Source organism: Sciurus carolinensis, chromosome 5 (genome assembly GCF_902686445.1).
Source record: "Sciurus carolinensis chromosome 5, mSciCar1.2, whole genome shotgun sequence".
NCBI classification, from domain to species: domain Eukaryota; kingdom Metazoa; phylum Chordata; class Mammalia; order Rodentia; family Sciuridae; genus Sciurus; species Sciurus carolinensis.
This window is the reverse complement of record NC_062217.1, coordinates 122,661,803-122,684,663: the sequence shown is the minus strand read 5'-3', so window position 1 is coordinate 122,684,663 and position 22,861 is coordinate 122,661,803. Positions and strand designations below refer to the sequence as shown.

The following is a 22,861-nucleotide window of genomic DNA, read 5'->3' as shown; positions in this document are numbered from 1 at the left end:
GAAAGACCCAGGTTTGATTACTACTGTCCTAGACTTTTAGTAGCTGAATGACTGGGAAAGTTACTTAACCTCTCTGAGCCTCCCTGGGTTCATCAACGGATGGGGAATTAGCCCAGGGCAGTGTTGGGCCAGGAATCTGAGCAGCAGGTTAGAGCAGCTGTGCTGGACCCTGGGTCTGGGGCCACATTACCAGTCCCAGCTCCCACCTGCTAGGGTCAAAGCCGGCCTGGGACCTGGCCCGGCTGCAGCCAGTGCATGAAGGGCAGCAGGACCCAGGTCTTGGGCACTTCCCGCACCAGCAGAGCTGCGGCCGTGGGCGCGTGCGGTGGTGAACACACTGGACACTTCACAGCGCTGAAGCGGCTCTGGGCTTTGCGCTTCAGCTCAAGAGGAATGAAGCACGTCAGCCGGGCCAGGGGCTGGGGTCCCGGATGAGCCCCTCCCATGTCACACTCAGCGGGCTGATTGGAGGCTGGAGCCTCCCTGGAGTACGAGTGGCAAGCGGCGGAAAGAGGGGCTTTGCTAGTGAGACCCTTGGCTCGGGGCCCCCTAGGTCCCCCCAGGTCCCCTCAGGCCCCCACGCACACAGGACCCAGTGTTTCCTTAGAAGTACCTGCCAAGTGCTAGCAGGTGACCAAGGCTCCGTGACCGAGGCTCCCTGTGATAAATGCAAGGAGGAAATGGAATCGCAGGGTGAGGGACTAAGCAAAGTGTGCTCCCAAACTGCCCCTCGGGGTTAGAGGACTGGGGGACAAAGGGACTGCTCCCCCTCTCACAGCGAAAACTCCCCTTCTCTTTACAGTTTTGTTCATCCCCTTCAAATGTGGGAGCTCACGGGTCACACGGGGCTTGACACCCAGAGCAGAGCAGCCAGACCACCGTGAAGGGGGCGCGGGACCCTGAACGCCAGTCTCCCCTGCTGCTTGGGCTTGCATTTTCATTTCCCTTCCTCCCTCCCTGGGGTATGTGTGATCTTTTGTGATCTGACCACCAAGGTGAGTCATACTTCACCACCAAGCTGCCGGCCCCTGCCAGCTAGCCACGGCTTCTCAACCGCGAGGTGGGCACTGATTTTGTCCCTTGTCTTGGTGCTGCTTCGTGGTGGCTGCCACCTTCTCCCAGCTTGGCTCCATGCTAACAAGAAATCATGTCTCTAACGCTGCTGCCTTCCAGTTAGTCCAGGGTGGTCCCGATCTGGAGCTCAGAGATGCTGCTTTACTTTCAAACAGCTAGAAACGGGTCCCCAGGGAGGCGGCGCCCCAGACCTTCCCGGGGTTTTGGGCCCCTGTGAAGCCTGGGAGGGCACTGGGTTTTTTTGGTTCCAAATTTAGAAAACCTTTCAGGGGTTCTTCTTCAATTCCCTGGCTGTGGAGAGGGGGTGTGAACCCAGCTGAGACACCGGCACTTAAGCTGCTGCCACCAGGTGGATTAGGAGGGTGGCTTTCCAGTTTAATCAGGAGTAGCAGGACACCACGGGGCCAGCGCCTCTCCAGAGGACTGGCGCACACTCTCGGGTGGCCACCTCTGGGGGCAAAGTGCTGCTCCTTCTGCAAGTCTTCAGGGCGCTTGGTCTTACCAAGTCCCCATCTCCCTGACCCCCAAGCCGCCTCTTTCCCCAAGAACAGCCTTGTGGGAACCTGGGAGGGACCTGCAAAACTCTTCATGGGGAGTGTGACTAATGAAGAGGACCCCGGTCATCTATGGTGTGGGGCAGAGAGTCTGGGGATCAGTCGTCTTTCTTTAAAAATTTATTTGTTGTACTGGGGGTCCTTAACCACTGAGCCACATCCCCAGCCCTGTTGTTTTATTTAGAGACAGGGCCTCACTAACTTGCTGGGGGCCTCGCTTAGTTGCTGAGGTTGGCCTTAAACTTGCGATCCTCCTGCCTCAGCCTCCTGGGTAGCTGGGATTACAGGTGCGTGGCACCATGCCCAGCTTCACTGGTTGTCTTTCGAAACAGCCTCAATGTACACAGACACCCAGGACAAAGCAACACCGGTTTGCTGACCAAAGCGCCAGAGCTCCAGTGATTGTCATAAACAGCAAACCGAAGAACGCGACAGCCAAGTGCCGGTGGCCCAGCCATGGCGAGCCTGGGCTCACGTCTTCCAGCCCCTCCAGTCCTTCCTCCGCTCACCCCATCTGCTGCGGCTCTAGCTGGGTCCACAGGGGCTTGGAGAGCAGGCGGGAAGGGAGGGAATTTCTTGCTTCAACCTCCTCCTGCAGGTTACATTGGGCTGGACATGACTCTCTTCATCCCCAAGAGAGGTCACATCTCCAGGTCCTGGAAGGGCAGGCTCCCTGCCCGGCTGCAGGCCTGGGGACCAAGAGCCCCACTGCCTGGTTCTCGGAGAGCCCACACACAACCCTTGGGGTTCCCGTGCCTGCTCTTAAAATATACCCACATCTCCTGGCAGGTTGATAATGCCTGTCATCCCAGCAACTCAGAGGGCCAAGGTCGGAGGGTCACAAGTTCAAAGCGCCAGCCTTGGCCACTTAGTGAGGCCCTAAGAAATACGGCAAGACCCCGTCTCAAAATAAAAAATAAAAAAGGGCCGGGGATGTGGCTCAGTGGGAAAGCACCCCTGGGTCCAATCCCCAGTTCTAAAAAAACAAGACAAAACAAAAAACCCAGAAATCCTCACAAATCACCCAAGATTAGTGTGTTGCTTCCTGCCAAGACCCTGACTAATAAGAACACCAATGAGGCTTACGCTCAATACCCCAGTATTTATTGTGCCCTTGAACCAACGGTTGTAAACATTAATACGGAAAGACCCTGTCCTGATCCAGGCGGTCACCCACAAGGCCAGGCGCCGACCTGCTCAGTCCCGGGCACAGGGGGCGCTCGGGAGCCCAGTCTTCCTGGGTTCCGGGTCTGGGTGGTGGCTGCTCTCCTGACAAAAGGCAGGGGCAGTGCGGGCTTGGATCCCTGGCCACCCCAGGGAGCCCTTGGCCAGAAGGGAGAAGGTGGAGCCAAACCAGGTTCTGACCGGGTGACAGCTCGGAGTGGACAGCGAGTGACCCACCCGCTAGGAGGCAGAAGCCCCTCTTTAAAGGCGTCGTCTTCAGACGTCTCCCAGGTGTCATGCTGCGGTGGGGGACCTCTCCCTTGCACCACCTGGCGTTCCAGCAGAGGAGCCGCGTTGCCGGGCCCTCCGCCCAGCAAGATGCCAGCCCCATCCTCCTCGTGCCCCGGCTCCGGGGGCTCCAGAGCCTCAGGCAGCCCCGACGTCCTGCCGCCTGCCCTAGATGAGGTGCACCAGGAGGGCCGAGCAGGCGGAGCCCAGCACCAAGCCCGTGGCCATGTAGAAGGCCATCACCACTCCCGTGGCCTCGGCCAGCTCCCGGGGCACGATCTTGGGCCCGTAGATGAGAGCCAGGGTGCCGAGGTAGCCGTTGCTCAGTCCCAGGAGGCAGGTGAGGAGGACGGGGTAGATGTCCGACTGGAAGACCACGGTGGTCAGGTGGCGGCGGGGCTGGTAGTTGCAGAGGACGAACAGGGGGACCAGGCCGGTGCGCAGCAGGACCAGGCCGAGCAGCACCTTGCTCTTGGGACCTGGCACCTGGACCCAGGCCGTGACCTGCCGGCCGCACAGGTCGGCAAAGTTGTACACGAGGAAAGCGGTGAGGGGCACGAAGAAGGTGGTGGCCCACGGGGAGCCTGAGCCCTTGTGCAGGGACTCGATGCTGGTGCAGACGGCGGGGAAGACGAGGCTGGTGATGAGGAAGAGGTAGACCACACAGAAGCCCAGGCCACCCGTCTTCTTCAGGATGGGGCGCAGCGGTGGCATGTGGGACCCGCTGGATCCGGGGGCCACCAAGGGGGTGCTGGCGGAGTCCTGGGGTGGAGCCTCTTCACCAGAAAACACATGGGCTGGAAACATGGGCCTCATGTAGTACCTGCAGGGAGGAGAGCTGTGTGGTCAGCGGGCCACCGTGGAGGTCACCTGGCTTTCCAGGGAGAGACCCCGGAGTCTGCACAGTTGCACAGGGTGCCCAGGGCAGCACTTTAGGCCCAGCAGCCTGGATTCCCTCATCAATGCATAGGCTGTGTGCAGTGGCCACAGGAGGGGACCCAGGCCGTCGCGGGTCTGCCTACCAGGCTGACTCCAGGCCCTAGGCCAGTGGTGCAGCTGTGCTTGAGGGACAGAGGGAAGCAATGCTGACCACCACATGAGTGGGGGCTCCTGTCCTTGTTCACCTGGGGTTTTTTTTGGAGCAGGAGGTAGAGAGAATAATATAGTAAGCAAAAACATAGTTTAAAAATTATATAAGCAACATATAATCGATGCAAGGAACGGAAATAATACAGAAGAGCAACAATAGAGTAGAAAGAGAACCCTCGTCTCCGCCCAGCTTGACCCCTCCTGAGTGGCACTGGCCATTAGCAACCTGGTCGATCATGTCCCACGTGCTTGCAAAAACCACACACACGCACCCAACACGCAGGTATATGTGTCTGAGGCCAAAGTGGGATCAAAGTGTACGTTAGCTTTTCCCGCAACAGTATAAAGTATAAATACATTACACAAATACTATCCAAATGCATCAGAGACCGGCCTGCGTCATGCACGACTTACTCGTAAGTGCATATGCATAACTGCCTACAGAACTGCATCTTGTGGCCATCCTTTCACAGAGGCGCCTGATGCTCAGTCTCCTCTCTGGTATGCTGCCCCACAATGGTTCAGCCGAGGTATGCAAGATGTCACTGTTTCCCTGTGATGGACCTTTAGGTTGGCCCCGATTTTTCACTACAAGTTATGTTACAATAACTGTACTGTAATGTCCTGTACTTAATCCTTGTGCGTGTATCCTAGTATTTGGATGGGGCGGACGTCTAGAACAGGAGCCAGATGCAAAGTTTGCACCTGCCAGACGTGGTGGTGCATGTCTATAATCCCAGCAGCTCGGGAGGCTGAGGCAGGAGGATCGTGAGTTCAAAGCCAGCCTCAGCCAATCAGTGAGGTTCTAAAACTCAGTGAGACCCTGTCTCAAAATAAAATATAAAAAAGGGCTGGGGATGTGGCTCAGTGGTTGAGGGCCCCTGGATTCAATCCCTGATATCAATAATAATAATAAAAAAGTTCTCATTCATAAAATTTCTATTAATATCCATAAGCTGCTTTCTAGATAAGAAGTACCAATTCACTACTGACCTGTACTACTCACTCGCTCTGCCTAACCTGCCCTGTTAATGTTTGTGAGAGTACCTGTTTATTTTTCCAAAACTCTGACCAGGATCTATAATCATCAAGTTAGTTAGCCCATCATCTGTCTTCTTCTACAGGAGATAGCTCCCTGGAGCAAGGACCACATTTGCTTGTTTCTAGCTAAATGTATACGCAGAGTAGCCCTAAAAACACATGGGTTGAAAGAACCAGTAAGTAGCCTGTAACAGTGTCTCGCCTCCATACCCTTGATGCTGAATATCATCAATCTTCTCAATTTATGCTTGGGTTACTTGGTCTTGCTATGTGACCTTGCCTGAGCCACTAAACCTCTCTGTGCCTCAGGTATCTGAAAGCCAGGAGACACAGGCTGACTGTATTAACACGACTCAAATACAGGGCTTGGGGTACGTGTGTTGGGGAAAACCACAGCTTGGTGACAGCCGGGTTTTGGTTGCAGCCTTGCTTCTGTCTCTCTGTGTGACCTTAGGCCAGGCAGGCCTTGGTTTCTTCCTAAGATGGAGGCTTTACCGAGCTCTGAGGGTTCCGAGTTCTTGCCAGTCTTCCCATCCTGGAAGCCTGCGGCTGCCCAGCCAGTGGGCAGAAGCAGGGGGCTTTGGCCTTGAACCATCTTGTCTCACAATCAACATGTAGGGAAAGGAACAGCCCCGCTTCCCTCTGCTCAGCACCAGGTCCTGGCCTCCAGTCTGCCCCAAGAACTGCACGCCAACTTCCTTGGGTCAAAACTCTTCCCATAGGTTCTTCCAAATTCTCCTCCTGAGCCCAGCACCGTGGGCTCCTTTCAAGTCAGGTGGAGTCTGAGCAGCCCTGGGAGCGCAGCTCTCTCTCTGAGCCCTGCAGACCAGGACTCTTGGCCCGAGTTTTAATCAACAAAGAAGCAGAAGCCCGCACAGGCGGCCCGGCCCGGAGGCCTCTGCCTCACATGCTCGGCTCGCAAGGCCTGGGCCTGCCCAGATGAGACTGGTGCCCAGGCTGGCCAACCAAGGCTGCCTGATTTTAGTACCCAAAGTCCCAAAGGTTGGACCCGCTTCTGGGAACAGACACACCCACAGCACCCTGAAACAGTTTGCGGGGGAACGGTAGGACGGGGACTCTCCTGCACCTTGGTTCCTTCAGGGGTCCCAAAAAGAATTTCATAAGCAGGACAAGGTACCAGGCAGTGGAGTGGGTCCCAGGGACAGGGAGCCAGCCTGGTCCCAGGAACCACAGCAGGGCAATTGGGGGCCCATAGGTCTGCACAGCCTGGGATCCTGCAGGGGCCACCGTGAGTCCTCTTCCCCCGACGCCTCTGAGGCCAGCTGAGGTGGTGAGCCACCCTGACCCTGCAAGAAGGGAAGCAGCCCACCCTGGAGGAAGGAGGGCCTGGTGAGGGCGGGGCTTGTTTGACAAGGGGACACCCTCACAGGGGCAGGAGGGCTGAAGCAGGAGGGAAGACCCTCGAGGCCACAGACCTGGGATGTTGTACGACTGGGCTCCCGACACAGCCCACGGTCAGGTCCCTGACAGCAACAAAATCATAACTGTAATAATAATAGTAAAAATAATAATTCATCGTAAACCAACAAAAAATAGGCCTGTGAACTACTTAGCTCCCAGGGCCGCCTCACAGAGTGGGCTGCTGGAGAAGGGCAGCGTCTTCCAGCCCTGCCGGCTCACGCTGCGGGCACAGGCACACCTGGCCTCCTCTCAGTCTCAGCATCTCCACCTGTGAAATGGGGACGAATCCTGCCTTCCTACATCAGATAAGGAAGGGCTTAAAAAATGCTCTGGAAAGGATGTAACACGAGAAGGCCAAAGGCTGGCTTCTTTTTCTCTCTCTCTCTCTTTTTTTTTTTTTTTTTTTTTGATACCAGGGATTGAACCCAGGGACCCTCAACCACTGAGCCATGCCCCTGTTCTTTTTTAATATTTTATTTTGAGACAGGGTCTCACTGAGTTGCTTAGGGCCTCGCTAAGTTGCTGAGGTTGGCTTTGAACTCACAACCCTCCTGCCTCAGCCTCCTGAGCTGCTGGGATGACAGGCGTGCGCCACTGCACCTGCTCGATTCGTTTCTTAAAGAGCAACTAAAAGCAAGAAAGGAAGAGGGGGAATTGGAGAGAACAAAAAAGAGAGACCCTCATGGCACCAAGAGGGATCCTGAGGGTGGAAAGTCGCCCCACAGGGCAGCGAGCGGTGAGAAGTACAGGCCTGGACATACCTGCCAACCCTGGCTCTGCTACCTACTGGCTGTGGAACTCAGGTAAGTACCTTGACTGCTCTGATCCTTGGTTTTCTGATTTCTACCTGGGAATAATAATAAATAACAGCAACCCTAAGAGGAACAACATTAAATGAGATGGGTCACACTGAGCTAGGCCCAGCGTGCTGCTGGAGCAGAGGGCGTTTAGTGAACGGGGGGCTGTGATTTGTTGTCATTACCGCTCAGGACCCTTCCACCAACTGCCTTCCCAGTCCCTGAACTTGCAGACTCCAGTTGTTTGGAGCCAGCTCACACTGGTGGCCAGGCCAATAGACTGAAGGACTGCGGCAGTGAGCCCTGGGATACAGAGGACAAGAGTCACACCAGTGTCCACCCTCCCCACGCTCACCCCGGGGCGGGGGCGGGCAATAAACAGGAAACGGACAAGCCTGTAATCCCAGCCTCTCAGGAGGCTGAGGCGGGAGGATCGCAGGTTCTCGGCCAGCCTTAGCAACTTAGCGAGACCTGTCTCAACACACAGAATACAAAGGCCTGGAGATGTAGCTCGGTGGTAAAGATGTAGCTCAGGACCAAGGCCCCCGCCCCCAAAAGAAAACCAAGGAAACAGGATCTAATCAGATGACGAACACAAGCAGATGCTGCAAAGCTGTAACTGTCCACTTAAGAACAGGGAAGGGCGGACGAGAGGTGGGCCACACCTGGAGTACTCCAGCCTGGGCAGGAGCAGGTAGAGGCCCATGCAGAGTCCGAGGAAGACGGCCGCCGTGAGGAAGAAGGCCAGGGTGCTGTCTGTCACGTCCCTGGATGCCGCCAAGTCCACCAGCGAGGCCACGGCGCTGATGGTCCCTCCCATGGCTACTCCTGCAGAGAGCAGAGGACAGACACCGTGGAGGCGGTTGGAGAGGACAGAGGGAGGAACGAGGCCTTGGGCCACTTTCTGCTCATTCCAAAATAAAATCCCTCCAATGTGAAAGATGCCATCGTTGTCACGGTACCCTGAGCAGACAGGAGTGGGTCCTGTGCGGTTTCAGAGGGTGTGGCTCTTCCCGGTCCCTGGCCAGCTCCCTGCTCTCTGCTGGACTTGGCCTCCAAGGAGGCCCACTGTCTGTTTCCCGTCTGGCCTCCCCTCTGGCCCTTGACCTCCATCTCTCTTTACTGCCCTTCTAGTAGGACCTGAAATTTTAGATTCAAGGGAGAGAAATCTCAGAGGACTCCAGATCTCCTTTCCTCTGCGCTTGGCACACAGTCTGGAGAGGCTCAGGGGACATTCCAACACAGGTCAGCTGCTGCCTGGGAGGCTGTTCCACCTGCAGAAGTCCTTCCGGGCTAAAGACTACAGAATTTTCCCCGGTACCCAAAGACAGCTGTGGATCATCCCCATGTGGGCGCTGCATGAGCGTGTGTGCGCACACACGCGCACACACATGCTCACGGGCACACTCCTACACACTCACACTCCCTCCCCCACAAGGAGCATTCTTGGCACAGACTCTGGAACCAGAACCTCAAGTCCCAGTCCAGTCTCAGCTCTGCTGCCTCTAGCTGTGTGACCTCGGCTAAGTCATGGAGGCTCTCTGCCTCCATTTCCCCATCTATACAGTGGGGGTGTGGTAACACCCCCTCTCAGGACTGTCCTGAAGAGGGAAAGGATTATTCTAGGCAAAGCACTCAGAATGGTGCCTGACGCGCCCACAAGGGCCAAATTCCAAATAAATCCTCTCGGATTTCCAATTAGGTTGTGGTTATTTCTGTCCTTTCCACATCAAAGCAGCGACAACAGGGTAAACCCTTTGCCAAGAGGGGGCCCACTCCTGAGAAGCTGTAATCCCCACCTGGACGTTTCCTAGGAACTGGGGTTAGACGCAGTAAGACGTTCCGCTGCTGCCGGGAGGAGAGATCTTAACGGCCCTGCCTATTGATTTCCCTCTCCTTTCCCAACTTGGAGAGAATTTGCAATTTTATCATCAACAACAAACCAGGCCTCCGGGAGCTCATCTTTCATGACTCCCTACTTTTATCTCATCAGTTATGGAAATACATGCAAATGAGGGGTTTAAAAAAACACCCATACAAAACAAATGGATCGTTCCTCAGATGCTAACACGCCCAGAATTCACAGAGGGGCTCTACGGGTCCACCATCAAGGGTGCTGGGCTCTGGGAGATGGAGAGGCCTCGGATGTCCTGGGGTGGGGTCTGCACCCGGTAATGAGGACGGCTTCTGGCCCAGGATGACACATGCTGAAGCCTCCACCCTAAGTTCCTCCACCTTGTCCAAAATGAACTTCCCGAAGAATTCACTCATTTCTGGGTGAGTTGCTGGGGAAGGATAAACCGAGGGGCCACCTGCCCATATACATGGGGTTTGACCACTGGCTCCTGCGGAGGTGGCCAGCAGGGCTGAAGTCACATTGAAAAGCCCTCCTGGCTGTGTCAGGGTGGAGGGAGCTGAGGGGTCAGAGGCCAGGCAGGGGCGGCAGTGGGGATTAGTGTTTGATGGCCATTTCCCTCCACAGACCTGCCTTTCTGAAGCACGGCTAGGGGCCTGTTGACTGTATATAGGAACCTCGGCAACGGGTTCATTTTTATTTTATTTTAGGCCCAAGGATTTCCCAGGATAGAGCCAGAAGCCTAATCCTATATCAAAGATGGCAAACAGACCAGAACTCACATCTCGACTCTGATCCTGTGAGAGTAATTGCCTCAAGTGCTGTGTTGAGAAGGATTTAGAGGCTCAGGAGGAAAGATAGGGATCTATTAGTGATGTCTGGCCCTGGCACCCAGTGGGGAGGGGGTATCCGCTCGCCAAGGTACTTGTCATCCCTGCCACGTAGCGCCTGGCACCATGACCTAATGGGCACAGCGAATCGTCTTTGTATGATTCTTCTCAGGTCGGCAAATGTTTAAAGCACTCCTCTGCACGACAGAGATGTGTGGGGACACGGAGTGGCTGAGCCTCCAGGCTTGCTTTAGGGGATGGTGATTTCCTGGGAAAGCAGGAAGCTGATTGACCCAGCTGTTTTACCTTGGGGGGGTCATCTGGGGCAGAGACAAAAGAGCCAAGGTCCTGACAACAGGCTCAGCATCTGCGTAGAAACTTTGGGAGAGGGGCTGATCCCTGCCAGGCATAAGGAAGCCCACGCAACGCCCAAGTCCAGGTGACCCGAGGCACTTATTCATTAGGCTATCAGCTCTGAGAGGATGCAGTCTCGCTCATCTTTGAATCCCTGCTACCAGGCAAGTCCTCTATAAAACTGGAAAGAAGAAAAGGCAGTTAGAAAGGAGGAAAGGAGAAAAGAAGGGTGGAGAAAGGCAAGAAAGGAAAAGAAAAAAAGGAAAAGAAGAGAAACAGGAAGGAGGAGAGAAGGGAAGAAAGGGAGGCTGGTTTCAGAAACCCTGCGTTGAAGGCAGACTGGTTTTCTTAAAGACTGCAACTGCGTCTCCCTTCCTGCCTGAACTCTTCTGGTAAGATCTCCAAGCTCTCCCACCGAGACCTGTGAGTCTGTGTGGTCCTGAGTCTAGGTGAACTAATGGCTATGGTGGAAGTGATCCTATGTGGGTCGGTCAAAACCAAAGGTCTGCCTGAGCCTTTGGGGACGCACACCCTGCTACCTGGACACCATGCCACCAGGAAGCCCAAGCAGCCACGGGGAGGTCCAGGTGGAGAGGAGCTGAAGCCCCCTTCTCTGGCCCTACTCCGGTCAGCCTCCAGCTTCCAGCAGGCACCAGCAGGCCAGCCAGGTGAGCACCCACCTTGAGTGTGGCTCCCAGCTCCCAGTCCAGCTAGGCCAGCTGACACCATGTAGGACAGAGAACTGGCCTGCCGACGCCTGCCCAAGCTACTCACAAAATAAACAACTTCAGGCCACTGAGTTTGGGGTGGTTTGTTCCCCAGTAGGAAACTGAACTACACCTAGCATGCATTTCCTTTTCTGGAGAAACCACCAGGCGCTCACCTCCGGCTCCTTCCCACGGCCCCCAGGGCCCGGCTCACCTGATATCAGCGCCTGCGCGTTCCTCATGGGGAAGGAGCCCGTCAGGCCGTAGACGCTGCTGTTGAAGATGGTGGAGGAGCCACTGACAATGGCCATGCAGACAATGGTGATGGCGAAGAAGCCTCGGCTCCAGGAGGAGGTGTCCACCTTCACCAGCACCGTCATCACCACGAAGATGGCCAGCGTGACGGTCAGGGAGGCTAGGACGCGGACACGGACAGGAACCCTGGAGTGAGGACACCAGGAGTGGTTAGGCACCCCCTCCAGCAGGGCTCAAGAGCGGTGCTGGGAGAAGCAGGGGAGCTGGGTGGTCAGCACTGTCCACTCTGCGTCCAGGAGCCTGTATTTGAGCCCTGCCTTCCTGCACACTGGCTGCGTGGCCCCCGCTGCCCCTCTGCACCTGCACTGTGGGAGGAGCCACCTCGGGGTGCAGCAGGGCTCCCGGGAGGTGAGCAGTGCGCAGCAGGAGCGGGGTCTCTATGGACACTTTGCTGTGGGGTCGGGATGCCTGCTGAGCCCCCTGCTCCTCCTGCCCCGGGGCTGTGCTCCTTCTGGCTTTGTCTAGTGCCAGGAGCTTCCTGTGAAACTTGACAGTGGTGGCGGGGGGTGGGGGTGTGGGGGAGAAGGCTGGTGTCATCATCATCGCCATCAGCAGCCACTCACATAGTCCTTAATTTGTGCTGGGCACTCTTCCACGTGCTAAGTCCCTTCTACACCATGGCTAGAGAAGCTGAGGTCAGAGAGGTTAAGGAACTTGTTCAAGGACACCCAGCTGTGAGCCCCGGAGGACGGCTCCAGCCAGCTGTCAGAATGCCGCTCCATGAACTCCCCGAGATGAAGTGGGCGGCGTGGCACAGGGGGCCGGGGCTGGACTCTCCCGGGATGGTCTCAGCTGTGAGGACAGCAGCCGAGGCAGAGCTAGTGCCGCCCAGGGCCGGGGCCGAGTGTCCCTGATGCCACCCCGCCCCCCGCCAGGCCTCCAAGGGCCCTGGAGGAGAGCGGGAAGGAGGCCGGGGGACCGCACGATTTCATTCCGGGAGAGACCACCGTCTCAAGGGCTGCTTAAATCAGATTAGACTCAGCTCTAAACCCGACTGCACCTTTAGTTCGTTTTCCCGCTAACCCGTGGGGGACGGGGGCGTGAGAGAGAGAAAGGCCAGATTAGATACACACAGATTTTTCTGGGTAATAAAAGAAAAACAGACTTGAAAGGTAGAAAAACAAAATACAGATACGTGCACACGAGCAGGAGCGAGATGGAGAGCAAGGAAGGATGGTGTCCAAGTGCTTTGGTGGCCCCAGTGGATTGCGTCCGCCGGTCCTGGTGGGAGAGCAGGTGAGGCCTGGGTGCTGTGGGCCCAGGGAAGGCTGAGGAAGCGAGGCCAGGCCCAGGCTGCAGAGGGGTCGGGGCCCGCCCTGGGTACCAGTGCCAAGTGCCGTGCAGCAGCGGGGCAAGGACAAGCAGCGTGGGCCTGCGGGAGGCCCCGGGGCACGGGAGGGCCATACAACGCATGCCGGAGGGCTGGGGAGACTGGGCAGTGCCCCGGGGCCGGGCGGGAGGGTCTGGAAAGACTGTTGGCAGGTGCGTGTTCACGGAACCGACAGCGGATCTGGCTGCAGACAAGACAGAGGAGAGCACAGGGACAAGGCCGGAGAGGGACACCAAGCCCCATCCAAGGGGGCCTCCTTACCCTGGCCAGCCCAGGACTTGGTCCTCAGAGGGGCACGGAGTGGGCTTGGGGTCCTCGTTGGCCAGCACCCCCCCCCCCAGAACACTCCTCCACGCCAGCTCATCCTGGGGAGGTGGCTGGTCCTGCCACCTTCACCGTCCCAGCCTCAAACAATGGGCACTCGGTCCAGCCCAGGTGATGAGAGTGTCCCAAGCTCCTGGCCCCTGGGACTGACTGGAAGAGGGATGGCTGGTGACCTGCTCAGGGCCATCGCTCTCCCCAGGACTGACGTGGAGGTGGTGGGGGGCAGCTCCGTGCAGTGTCCGTCTGGGTGCTGGAGTCGCCTTGGGGCTGTGTGGGGCGAGGCTGCAGAGACTCACGGAGCCCAGGGACAGTGAGAGGAGGTCCCCTCGGCGCAACCGCGTCAAGGCAGCTCTGACCTGGACTTTAGAGAATGAGTGCAGCCCCTCTGGGGGTCTCTGACGTTTGTTCCCAAGAGCACCCACCGACACTAAGAGGCCCATCAGGGCTGCCCGCTGGGGAAGGACGGCCACAAGCTCCCAGAGAGGCTGCTGTGACCGCCCACGAGCCTTCCCTTGCCACACTGGTGCAGGAGGAAGGCCGGAAGTGACAGGTGAGTAGCACTAGGAGCAGGCTTCAGCCTTGAGGCCCGGAGAGGCTGGGGGAACACCTGGCTCCCGCCCCTGGTGTGTGTTCCACGGGCTCCTGGCAGCATGAAGCTCTGGGACCCCTTGGAGGGGCTGGGCTGGTGGCGGCCTCTCCTGCTAGCTGCCCCTCCCAAACTGACCATGCAGAGTTGAGCCCTTGTTTCAGGGTTTGCTTCTGGGAAACCTCACACCAAGATGCCCAGTAAGACCTCATGTAAGACACACCTTCCCAGGGTCCACGGGCGCTTCTGCCAAGACAGGGCCTGGGGGTCAGCAGGTGGAGCAGCTGCTCCCCGGGGCTGTGTCTACTGTAAGAGCAAGTCAGGTCCCCTGATGCTCAGGTTGATCCTTCATGGTCCACTCTCACACAGGGGCCCACCTTCTGGCACCTGGAGCTGCCCCACCCACCCCCGAGATAAAAGCCAGCAACACTCTGCCCAGCTTGGCCATCAACTGGCTGTGTGATCCCAGGGAAATATTCAACCTCTCTGGGCCTCTGTCTCCTCTCTAAAAAGCAGAGGCTGGAATAGATAATAATCAGGTCTCTAACAACGGATCATTCTAAATCAGAAGAGATTCAAGTGAATACAGAGGTTGGGGATAAATACCAAGAGATTCCAACCAGTTCCTGGAAAAGATTTGCCTGGAAGCACAATCTGAAGGGGGAGGTCAGTGGTGCAGGGCCGTTCCTCACACCGGCCTGATCCGCCCAGCCATCCTCCCAGGGTTCTACCTGGGGACAGGGCATGGACGGTGACAGCTCTGCCCACAAGCCCGGGGCAGGCCACACCCCATGAAGACTCTTGGAGAGGGATCCCCAGGTCCAGTTCCCTACCCCCACCCCCCCACCGCAAGTGAGGGCTCAGGACCCCAGGGGACTGGTTTCTTCATAAGTCTCCAAAATGTAAATCCTCCTCATAAGTATTTATGATGCTGCAGATTTAACATAATAAAACACTTGGCGATTATGGATGAGCCAGTCAGAGAAAGCCAGGGCGCTCCAGGAGAGGAGAGAAGGAGACATTTCAATCTCGCACATTAAATAAAAAACGGCTCAGCCCCAGAGGGTCCTCTCCCAGCTGGGAACAGACGGGGCTGGGAGCATGTTCCCACAGTGCCCTGGCCCCCTCTGGAGCCTGGCCAGGCAAGGGCGGATCCCCAGGGGTCACGCCACGGCCATCCCCGCGCGCTGTGTGTCCTGAGGGATACGCACGGGGTAACACCCCTGTTATGGTTCAGAAGGTGGCTCCATGCCTGAAGTGGGTGGTGGCTCTCATCCTCGTGGGCCAGGCTCTCCCAGCTGGGCAGAAGGCCCTGTCCCTGCAGTCGCGCCTGGGGCCTTCCCTACTACCATGGCCGCAGCCCCTCCTCCTCACTCTCCCCGCCTCTCTCTGGCTGGGTGCTGCCTGCCGGGGCCTGGCTCTGCCCTAACGCCATTCCTCCCCTCTCCTGGGGTGGGACCTCTGCAGGCTGCATCCTCCAGCCAGTGAGGACACTGACAGTGGCCCTGGGAACAGGGGACGTGAGGCAGGTTAAGGACAGAGAGTTTGCCCAGGGGCTGGAGACCCGCAGGCACGGCGGAGCTTTTCAGAGGGGTGCAAGTTCCCTGAGACTCCTCCCAGCAGGAGTAGGGCCCGGTTGCCCTTGAAACCGAGCGATCCGACAGCCTCCGCACGTCCAGCATGGCACAGCGACCTCTGGGACTAGTAGGGAAAGCCCGGGCGTCGCCCTGGTTCTCCTGGGCATTTGCTCTTCCGTCACAGGAGGAGCCATCCTGTTGCCCCCAGGCCCACAAGTGAAAGAGGAGAGGAGGGGACAGACGAGGAAGGGGCTGGGGCCTTGAGCCAGACTCCGGGGAGCCTTGGTGACCCCAGAATGTGAGAGAAACTCCCTGCTGCTATTATTCCCAGCCACTATGTTTTGGGATATTATCCAACACGGCTCATTGGCACACCCAGAGTGTGGCAGCTTGGAGAGACTGCTCTGCTCGGGACAAGCGCTCAGGAGGCCTGGTGCTGCCTTCTCCTTCTCTACCCAGAGCAGACATCACTAATCAATCAAGTGCGCTCCCTGAGCCCAGATCTGCCTTAGGATCCTGTTCAGCCTGAGATCCAGGGTGACACTACAAACTGATCAGCACCGAGCCAAACAGATTTGTCATCAGTGATGGAAGGTTCCAGTGGGCTGCACCTGAGAGCAGCTGAGGTTTCTGGACCACAGGGAAGTCAATGTCATCACCGAGTAGCAGCTGAGGGAAACGCAGGCAATGTTGCAGGGCGACTGCCTGTGTGAACTCAAATCCAAGATGGACGCAAGAGTCACTGGGGGGCCTTTGGGTCATGATTATTTGCTATTCTACTAAATAATTCCTTTCTCCATGGTGCACCCAGGTGGAGCCTCTCCCAAACCTCACCAACATAACATCAGAAATTCTCAGCCAGGTGTGGTGGCGCACACCTGTAATCCCAGCGGCTTGGAGGCTGAGGCAGGAGGATCGCAAGTTCAAAGCCAGCCTCAGCAACTTAGCCAGGCCCTAAGCAATTCAGTGAGCCCGTTTCTAAATATAAAGTACAGAAAAGGGTTGGGGATGTGGCTCAGTGGTTAAGCGCCCCTGGATTCAATCCTCCGTACGGGGGGGTGGGGAGTTGTTCCTGCCCTAATGACTGGTTGGCACTTGACACATCAGCTGGTGTGGCCAGCTCCTCATGAGCAGGGTGGTGATCATCCCATGCACAGCCTGCAGTTGTGGGACACTGTCAGAAACGACAGTGTTCAGCTTCCACAGGGCCCTGGACAGAAGGAAGGAAACCCACTGTCCCCACACTCCTCCTGGCTGCTTCCCTGAGGTCACCAAGTACAGCTGGAAGGTGGAAGTCCAGCTCCCCGGCCAGGCCAGCTGGTGGGCTCCTCTGAGCTGCCCGCCCTGCCGGTTGGCCTCTGGGGTGCGGGGAGGGCTGTGGGGAGGGCTGCCTGGGGGCCTACCTGTTGACAAGCAGGAAGTTGGCCACCAGGCACAGCAGCGAGGGCACAGTGGAGGCGACGGCAAGGTAGCTCTCAAAGTAGTTCTGGAAGCACATGAGGGAGGAGGTGAGGCCCACGGCAGGCCCAGGGCCCCTCTGGGGGCTTCTCCCACTGTCCTCAGACACAAGGGAGCCTGGCTCGGTCACCCAGGTCCATACCGTCCCACCCCGTCTCCACCTCAGACACTCAGTCACTCAACCAACAGCCACTGATGGACGACAGCTGCGTGAACACTTGGCCGTGCTAAGTGCCCATCATAGTGAAGGATCTGACACTGTCCCTGTCCCCAGGGAGGCCCACACTCCCGCCCCCTCAACCGGTCCCACCCGAAGACCTCCAGCAGGGGGGCAGATCTTGAGGCAGGTCAAGAAGAAAGGCTTTGCTCTATGAGCCTTCTCTGGCCATTTCCACGATGCAGAATGACCTGCAGGCTTTGTTCTGACTCCACCTCGTCCTCATGTTCTGGAAGCCAAATGAGACCTCTTTCAAACCCGCCAGTCCCTGCGCCCGCCGGGAGACTCTGCTCTGGCTCTGGACTCGCTCCCTTGGCAGAGCAGCCAATGAAGGTCAAAGCTGTTTGGGGAAGTGGCTCCTAGACTGGCCAGGGTGAGGGAAAAAGGCCATTTTTCTGGCATCGGCTCTGGGACATGGACGAGTCTGCAAGAGCCCACAGAAGGATGCAGACTGTCCTGCTCAGAACCTACTGGAACCCATCATGAAAGAAGCGTGTGGAAACCAGCTGTGTTCGTCAATACTCCAAGAACTGCCCACGTGGGAGGATGGCCTTTACTATGTGTGTGCATGACCCCTTAGCCTCCCTGTCTCTAAAAACAAAACACTGAGCTGGGTGTGGTGGTGCACACTTATGGCTCTGGAGGCCGAGACAGGAGGATTGCAAGTTTGAGGCTACCCTCAGCAACTTGGCGAAGCCCCAAGCAACTTAGCAAGACCCTGTCTCAAAACAAAAAATAAAAAAGGGCTGAGGATGTGGTTGGGGGGTTAAGCGTCTCTGAGTTCAATCCCCGGTACCCAAAAATAAATTGAAAAAACGCTGGAGGGGACTGGGGTTGGTTCAGCAGCAGAGCACTTGCCTAGCATGCTGGAGGCCCTGGGTTTCATTCTTAGCACTGCAAAAACCAAAAACAAACAAAAACAACCCTGGAAAGGGAGACTACTTTGGCTTCAGTCACAGTAGGTTAAACCACAAATCCCAGGTGGGAGCGGGTCCTTAGCTGAGATAAAAGCTTACGTGTATTAAGCTTCTACTGCCTGAAAACACAAAGGATTTAACCCTAAACAAAGAAGCTGGTGAGCATTCCACTCTGGACGGCTCAAGAAATTTTACTTAGATGAGGAAAACTTGAGAGCCCATGTGCTGGTGGTGTAAGGAACAACACGTAAGGTACGTCTGCCAGACCAGAGAGCCCCGCGCATCACGGCGCTCACCAAAGAGCCCAGGGCGCCATCTGCCCTCCGGGGATGCTGTGCGTCCCACGACCCGCGGAGAGCTCCGAACTCCGTAGGAAGCCGTCAGAATTCCGTGTCATTTTTTTTTGCAGGGGGTGGGGTGGGGTGAGGGTGGGGTGGTACCAGGTTTGAACTCAGGGGCACTCGACCACTGAGCCACACCCCCAGCCCTATTCGGTATTTTATTGAGAGACAGGGTCCCACTGAGTTGCTTAGTGCCTGGCTACACTGCTGAGGCAGGAGGCTCTCGAGATCAAAGCCGCCTCAGCAACTTCGTGAGCGGCTGGGTACAGGCCTGCGCCACGTAGCCTGGCCATGCTATTTTTTTTTCCCTTTGCCAAATCAGAGGAAGGAGCGGTGAGATCTGAGGAGTTCTGGGTAGGAGGTAGGACTGGGGTGGGGGAGTGAGAAAATGGGAATGAGCACGGCTTGGAGGGAAGGTTCCAGAGGAGGAGGGCCCACCCGCCGTCAGACCTCGAAACTGAGGGTCACATTCTTTTTGGGCGAGTATGATTGCAGCCTGGAGACCAAGAGAGAAGACACGGTGATGGGCCCCTCCTCGTCTCGGGCAGACGCTGTCCACGGCCTCTTCTCAGCCCACAGAGCACTTTGTGGCCTTTGAAATCTGCACCCTGAATGAGAGGTCGTGGTGGCTTTGCAATTAAAATGATAATCGCTGCTGGTGCGGTCTTTCAACCATGAGCCTTAGAAATAGGCTTTGGCCTCTGAGATGCGCCTCATTGTTCCTGCCCTGACGGGCTCAGCAGAGCCTGGTCTGGTCTGGGGCAGTCAGTCGATTCCGTCCTGACACAGTGGCTGGAACTTCCTGGGTTCAGCGGGTGCTGGGGTGGGAGTGGCAAGGTGCAGCCCCTAGGAAGAGAAGGTGGCAGAGGGGACCCAGACTGCCCAGGGCCAGGCTCCTGAAGATGCACCCTTCATACAGTGGCTGCTTTGACAGTGACAAGTCCATGAAAGGCTCTCGTGCTGGATGCTGGATCTGTTTTTATTTTTGGCAGTCTCAGGTTCCTAAATGTTTTAGAGATGGGGATTTTCCAGGTAACTGAATGTTCTGGTTTGTTGGCAGTTAAGCAGAGAACCGCATCTCTGAATGTTGGAAAGCTTAGCATATTGACAACTGAATGAGACTCCATTTCCTTCTATTGACTGAGCCCATTTCTCTGCTTTACAAAGAACCTGCCAGCAGGTAGGAAGGACTTGAGGCTGGCTCCCGTTCGATGGCTGGCTCCCGTTCGACTGATATGGATGGGGGGCTGAGATGGTTGGCACAGTACCTCCCATGGACTTTCTTCATTCAGAAAACAAAAACAAAGCAAAACACAGTCGGGCACGGTGGCAAATGCCTGCAATCCCAGTAGCTCAAGAGGCCAGGGCAGGAGATTCACGAGTTCAAAGTCAGCTCCAGCAACTTAATGAGGCCCTAAGCAATTTGGTGAGACCCCATCTCTAAATAAAATACAAAAAAGGGCTGGGGATGTGGCTCAGTGGTTAAATACCCCTGTGTTCAATCCCTGGTACCAAAAACAAAGCTTAACAAACACCCCCACTTCATCCTGACTTAAAGATGTGGTGGTTTTTACTTAATTCTCTGCTGTTTCTGTCTGCATGCAGAGTTCTAGCAAAATGAGGTGCGGTGCGCAGACTCAGTGTGGCCCCACGCCCCCTACCTCCTGGTGTTCGCACCCCTGTACGATCCCCTCACCAAGGGTGGACTTCCAACCAAGAACATAAGCCAAGCTGACAGGTTTGGAAGAACACGTGCACATCACTGCGATCGTGTCACCAAGAGGCGGCAGGCTTCTTGCTGGCCTCCTTTTCTCCTACGCTGGCTTTGAGGAGGTAGGTGCTGTGCTGGGGAACCCCATGTGGCAAGGCCCTGCAGGTGACCCTGAGTTGCTGAGGCTTGTCTCCTGCAGGAAGCTGAAGCTCTCGGGACCACAACCACAAGGCACTGAATTCTGCCAACAATCTGGGCAGGTTTGGAAGTGGCCCTTCTCCTGAGGGGCTTCAGATGAGACCGAAGCCCTGGCTGACACCCCGACTGCAGCCTCCAGGGAATTTAATCAGAAGACTCAGCCACAGACCCACAGACTCCTGGCCTGCCGGCAGAGATGGTGAACTGGTCGGTGTGTCGTTCCAGAAACACTCAGCTGGTGGCATTTTCTCACACAGGGTTTCCGGGAGCTGGGCTCGAAAGCAGGGCCTTCCTCCTTCAACTGACACGGCTATGAAAACAAGGACAGCTGATGACCATCCTTCCCTCAACTTGCAGTCATCGCGACAATGCCCGTGGCCCATACAGTGAGGGGCTGAGCTTGCTGAGCACACCTGCCTTCCCCAAACCTTCAACCGAAATGGGGATCTTTGCAAGTGTCATGCACTGATTTCAAGAAACTGGACTTGGTTTAAGTGCCATGCAGATCTATCACCCCGCTCGGCCTGGGCCTCTGCACTGCGCAGTGGAGGGGTGGTGGAAGGGGCCAGCTAACACTCTTGGAAGAGGGGCGGTCAGCACCTGAGACTGACTTTGACCAGAGGTGGAAGGGAAGGTAAAGTGCTTGCCTGACCGACTGTTCTGAATGTGGGGCTCCCCAGGGCTTCTCGGGAGACGTCCATGTGCCTGAGCAGCCGCTGTTGCGCTGCGAAGCCATGGCGTGCACTCAGGTCCCGCGGCTGGCATTTGCTCTCTCTGTCGCCGCCTCGCTTCCCCGGGATTGCACTGCTTCTGAAGCCTTTCTAAGTAATAGCCAACAATGCTGTTCCCGTTCTGAAGACGCAGCACTGACCTCCTGGGTTCACCTCATTTGCTTCTCATTACCTTCTCCAGGAACGGAGAGACCGCTGAGTACCGGTTCAGACACACCATCAAGGGAGGCTGACAGTCCCGCCCCGCCAAAACACTCCCGAGTGCCCAGCTGCTTTGGGGGCTGCGGGCAGGGATTTATGTGATGCAATGCTTTGGAAAATTCCTGCAGAGCCCACCCCCACTTCAGCCTCATTCCTGAGAGCTCCCTCAGAAGGTGGTCTTTATTTACCCCACCAGGCACCGGTGGCCACCTTCACCTCTACCTAGTGGACACCAGGAGCCCAAAGGGGAGCCCCAGCCTTGGAGGAGTGGAGGGCTGTGAAGATCACTGGGGCAAGGGCCCTGGGACCCCTGCGGAGGGTAAGCTTTGTACCACCCTGGGGCCACCAGTCCTATGGACAGTGCCATAAATGGAGTCCCTCAGAGTTGTCCAATAGCAGCACTGTTACATAGCCACCCAAACCTTGCAGGTCAGGCGGGCCTCCTAGGAATCATGATGGAAGACCATGATTCACAAGGAGGGTGGGCAGAGGCAGTTTGAGATAAGGCCTCCTCAGCAGGTCTCTCAGCCCCAGCTGCTGAGGACCAGCAGGAGCCTAGGTTGCCAGCCATGGCTGCATGTCTACTGTCCATCCAAACGGCATCTCTTCCTTTGTTCACTGAAGGGGGCCACGGCCCTGTGAGGCAGCACTCTGGGGGTCCGTGGGTGGAGGGAACACAGAAGCAGCCATGTCTGATTGCTCTCGGGGAGTCTGGTGCTAACCCAGAGCTGAGACATAGTGACACCAGGTGAGGGAGAGAGGAGGAGGAGCCTCCAGGGGGCTCACCCAGGGCTCCCTGCGTGGCAGCTGGGAATATTGGGGGAAGCGTGCCTCACAGACATAGGAGGTGGGGTGCAGGCCTCCCAACAGGAGGGGAGCGGCCTGGCGGGGCACGGAGGGTGCTGCTTCCACGCGGGACTCCCACTGCACTCCTTCCTGGAAGCTGACCTCAGGGGCTCTACTCTCACCAGAGGGAACCTGCTGGGCTGAGACAGGGTGCCTGTGTTGTCTGTTTCCATCCAGTCCACACGCAATGGGGGACAGGCAGGACTCCAGGAGGCCATGTCCCCCTCCCCAGGGCGCTAAGGCAAGAGGGGTCCATCAGTCATCACTGCGAACTCTGAAACCCAATGTGGGCGAGGCCCAGCTCTGAGGAACCAAGGGGAAAGTTCCACTGATCGCCTGCTGGGATCCCCAGCCCGCGGCGGTTTCCCCTGGTTATCGCCACCCTGTAAGTACCTGGGGCTGGGAGAGGCCCCCCACTCAGCTTCTGGTAGATGGAACATCATCCCTGGGCCCCTGGTGGGGGGCCTGGGTAGGGACATAAAAGCCCTGCAGAACATTCCAGAAGGCGGCTTGCTCAAGGCCTGCACAGAACCCGCCAGGCGCTCTTCCCACAGCCTGTGAGTGAGCCGCAGAGTGGGACTGGCCCCTGGTCAGCAAGTGGTGCCTGTCACAGAGGCACACACCTGGTGACTGCTGCGTGTGGCGGGTGGGATGTCTGATGCAGGCGGGGGGAGGTTGCAGGAGGACACCTGCTGCGTCACTCTACAAACACAAGGGCCACTCTCTCCTGGGCTGCCTGCTCCTCGGCTGCAGGAGACCAGACTCCATCACTGGGACCACAGTGTGTCACCGATGGGCCCCAGGGCCTCACGGGCATCCTGCCTCCCCAGCAGCAAACAGGGACCAGCCCAGGGACCCGAGGTCCATCAGTGCAAGTCACATTGCTCTCGGTGTGGGCGGCATCCACCCTCTGCCCCAGCCAGCAGTGCCGGGC

General features: G+C 57.1%; 1 protein-coding gene across 3 annotated transcripts in view; it reads right to left on the bottom strand.

The window, feature by feature from the left end:
* Window positions 1–2,718: 2,718 nt before the first annotated feature.
* Slc29a3 (solute carrier family 29 member 3) overlaps window positions 2,719–22,861 on the bottom strand; it is a 33,857-nt gene continuing 13,714 nt past the window's right edge. For all 3 annotated transcript variants that reach the window (XM_047551882.1, XM_047551881.1, XM_047551883.1), the window contains 4 exons: window positions 16,711–16,793; window positions 11,390–11,616; window positions 8,095–8,257; window positions 2,719–3,903 (listed from right to left, as the gene is read on the bottom strand). In XM_047551882.1, the coding sequence (XP_047407838.1) occupies window positions 3,249–3,903; window positions 8,095–8,257; window positions 11,390–11,616; window positions 16,711–16,793 (1,128 nt within the window). In that variant the 3' untranslated portion in view covers window positions 2,719–3,248. The remainder of the gene's footprint in view (window positions 3,904–8,094; window positions 8,258–11,389; window positions 11,617–16,710; window positions 16,794–22,861) is intronic.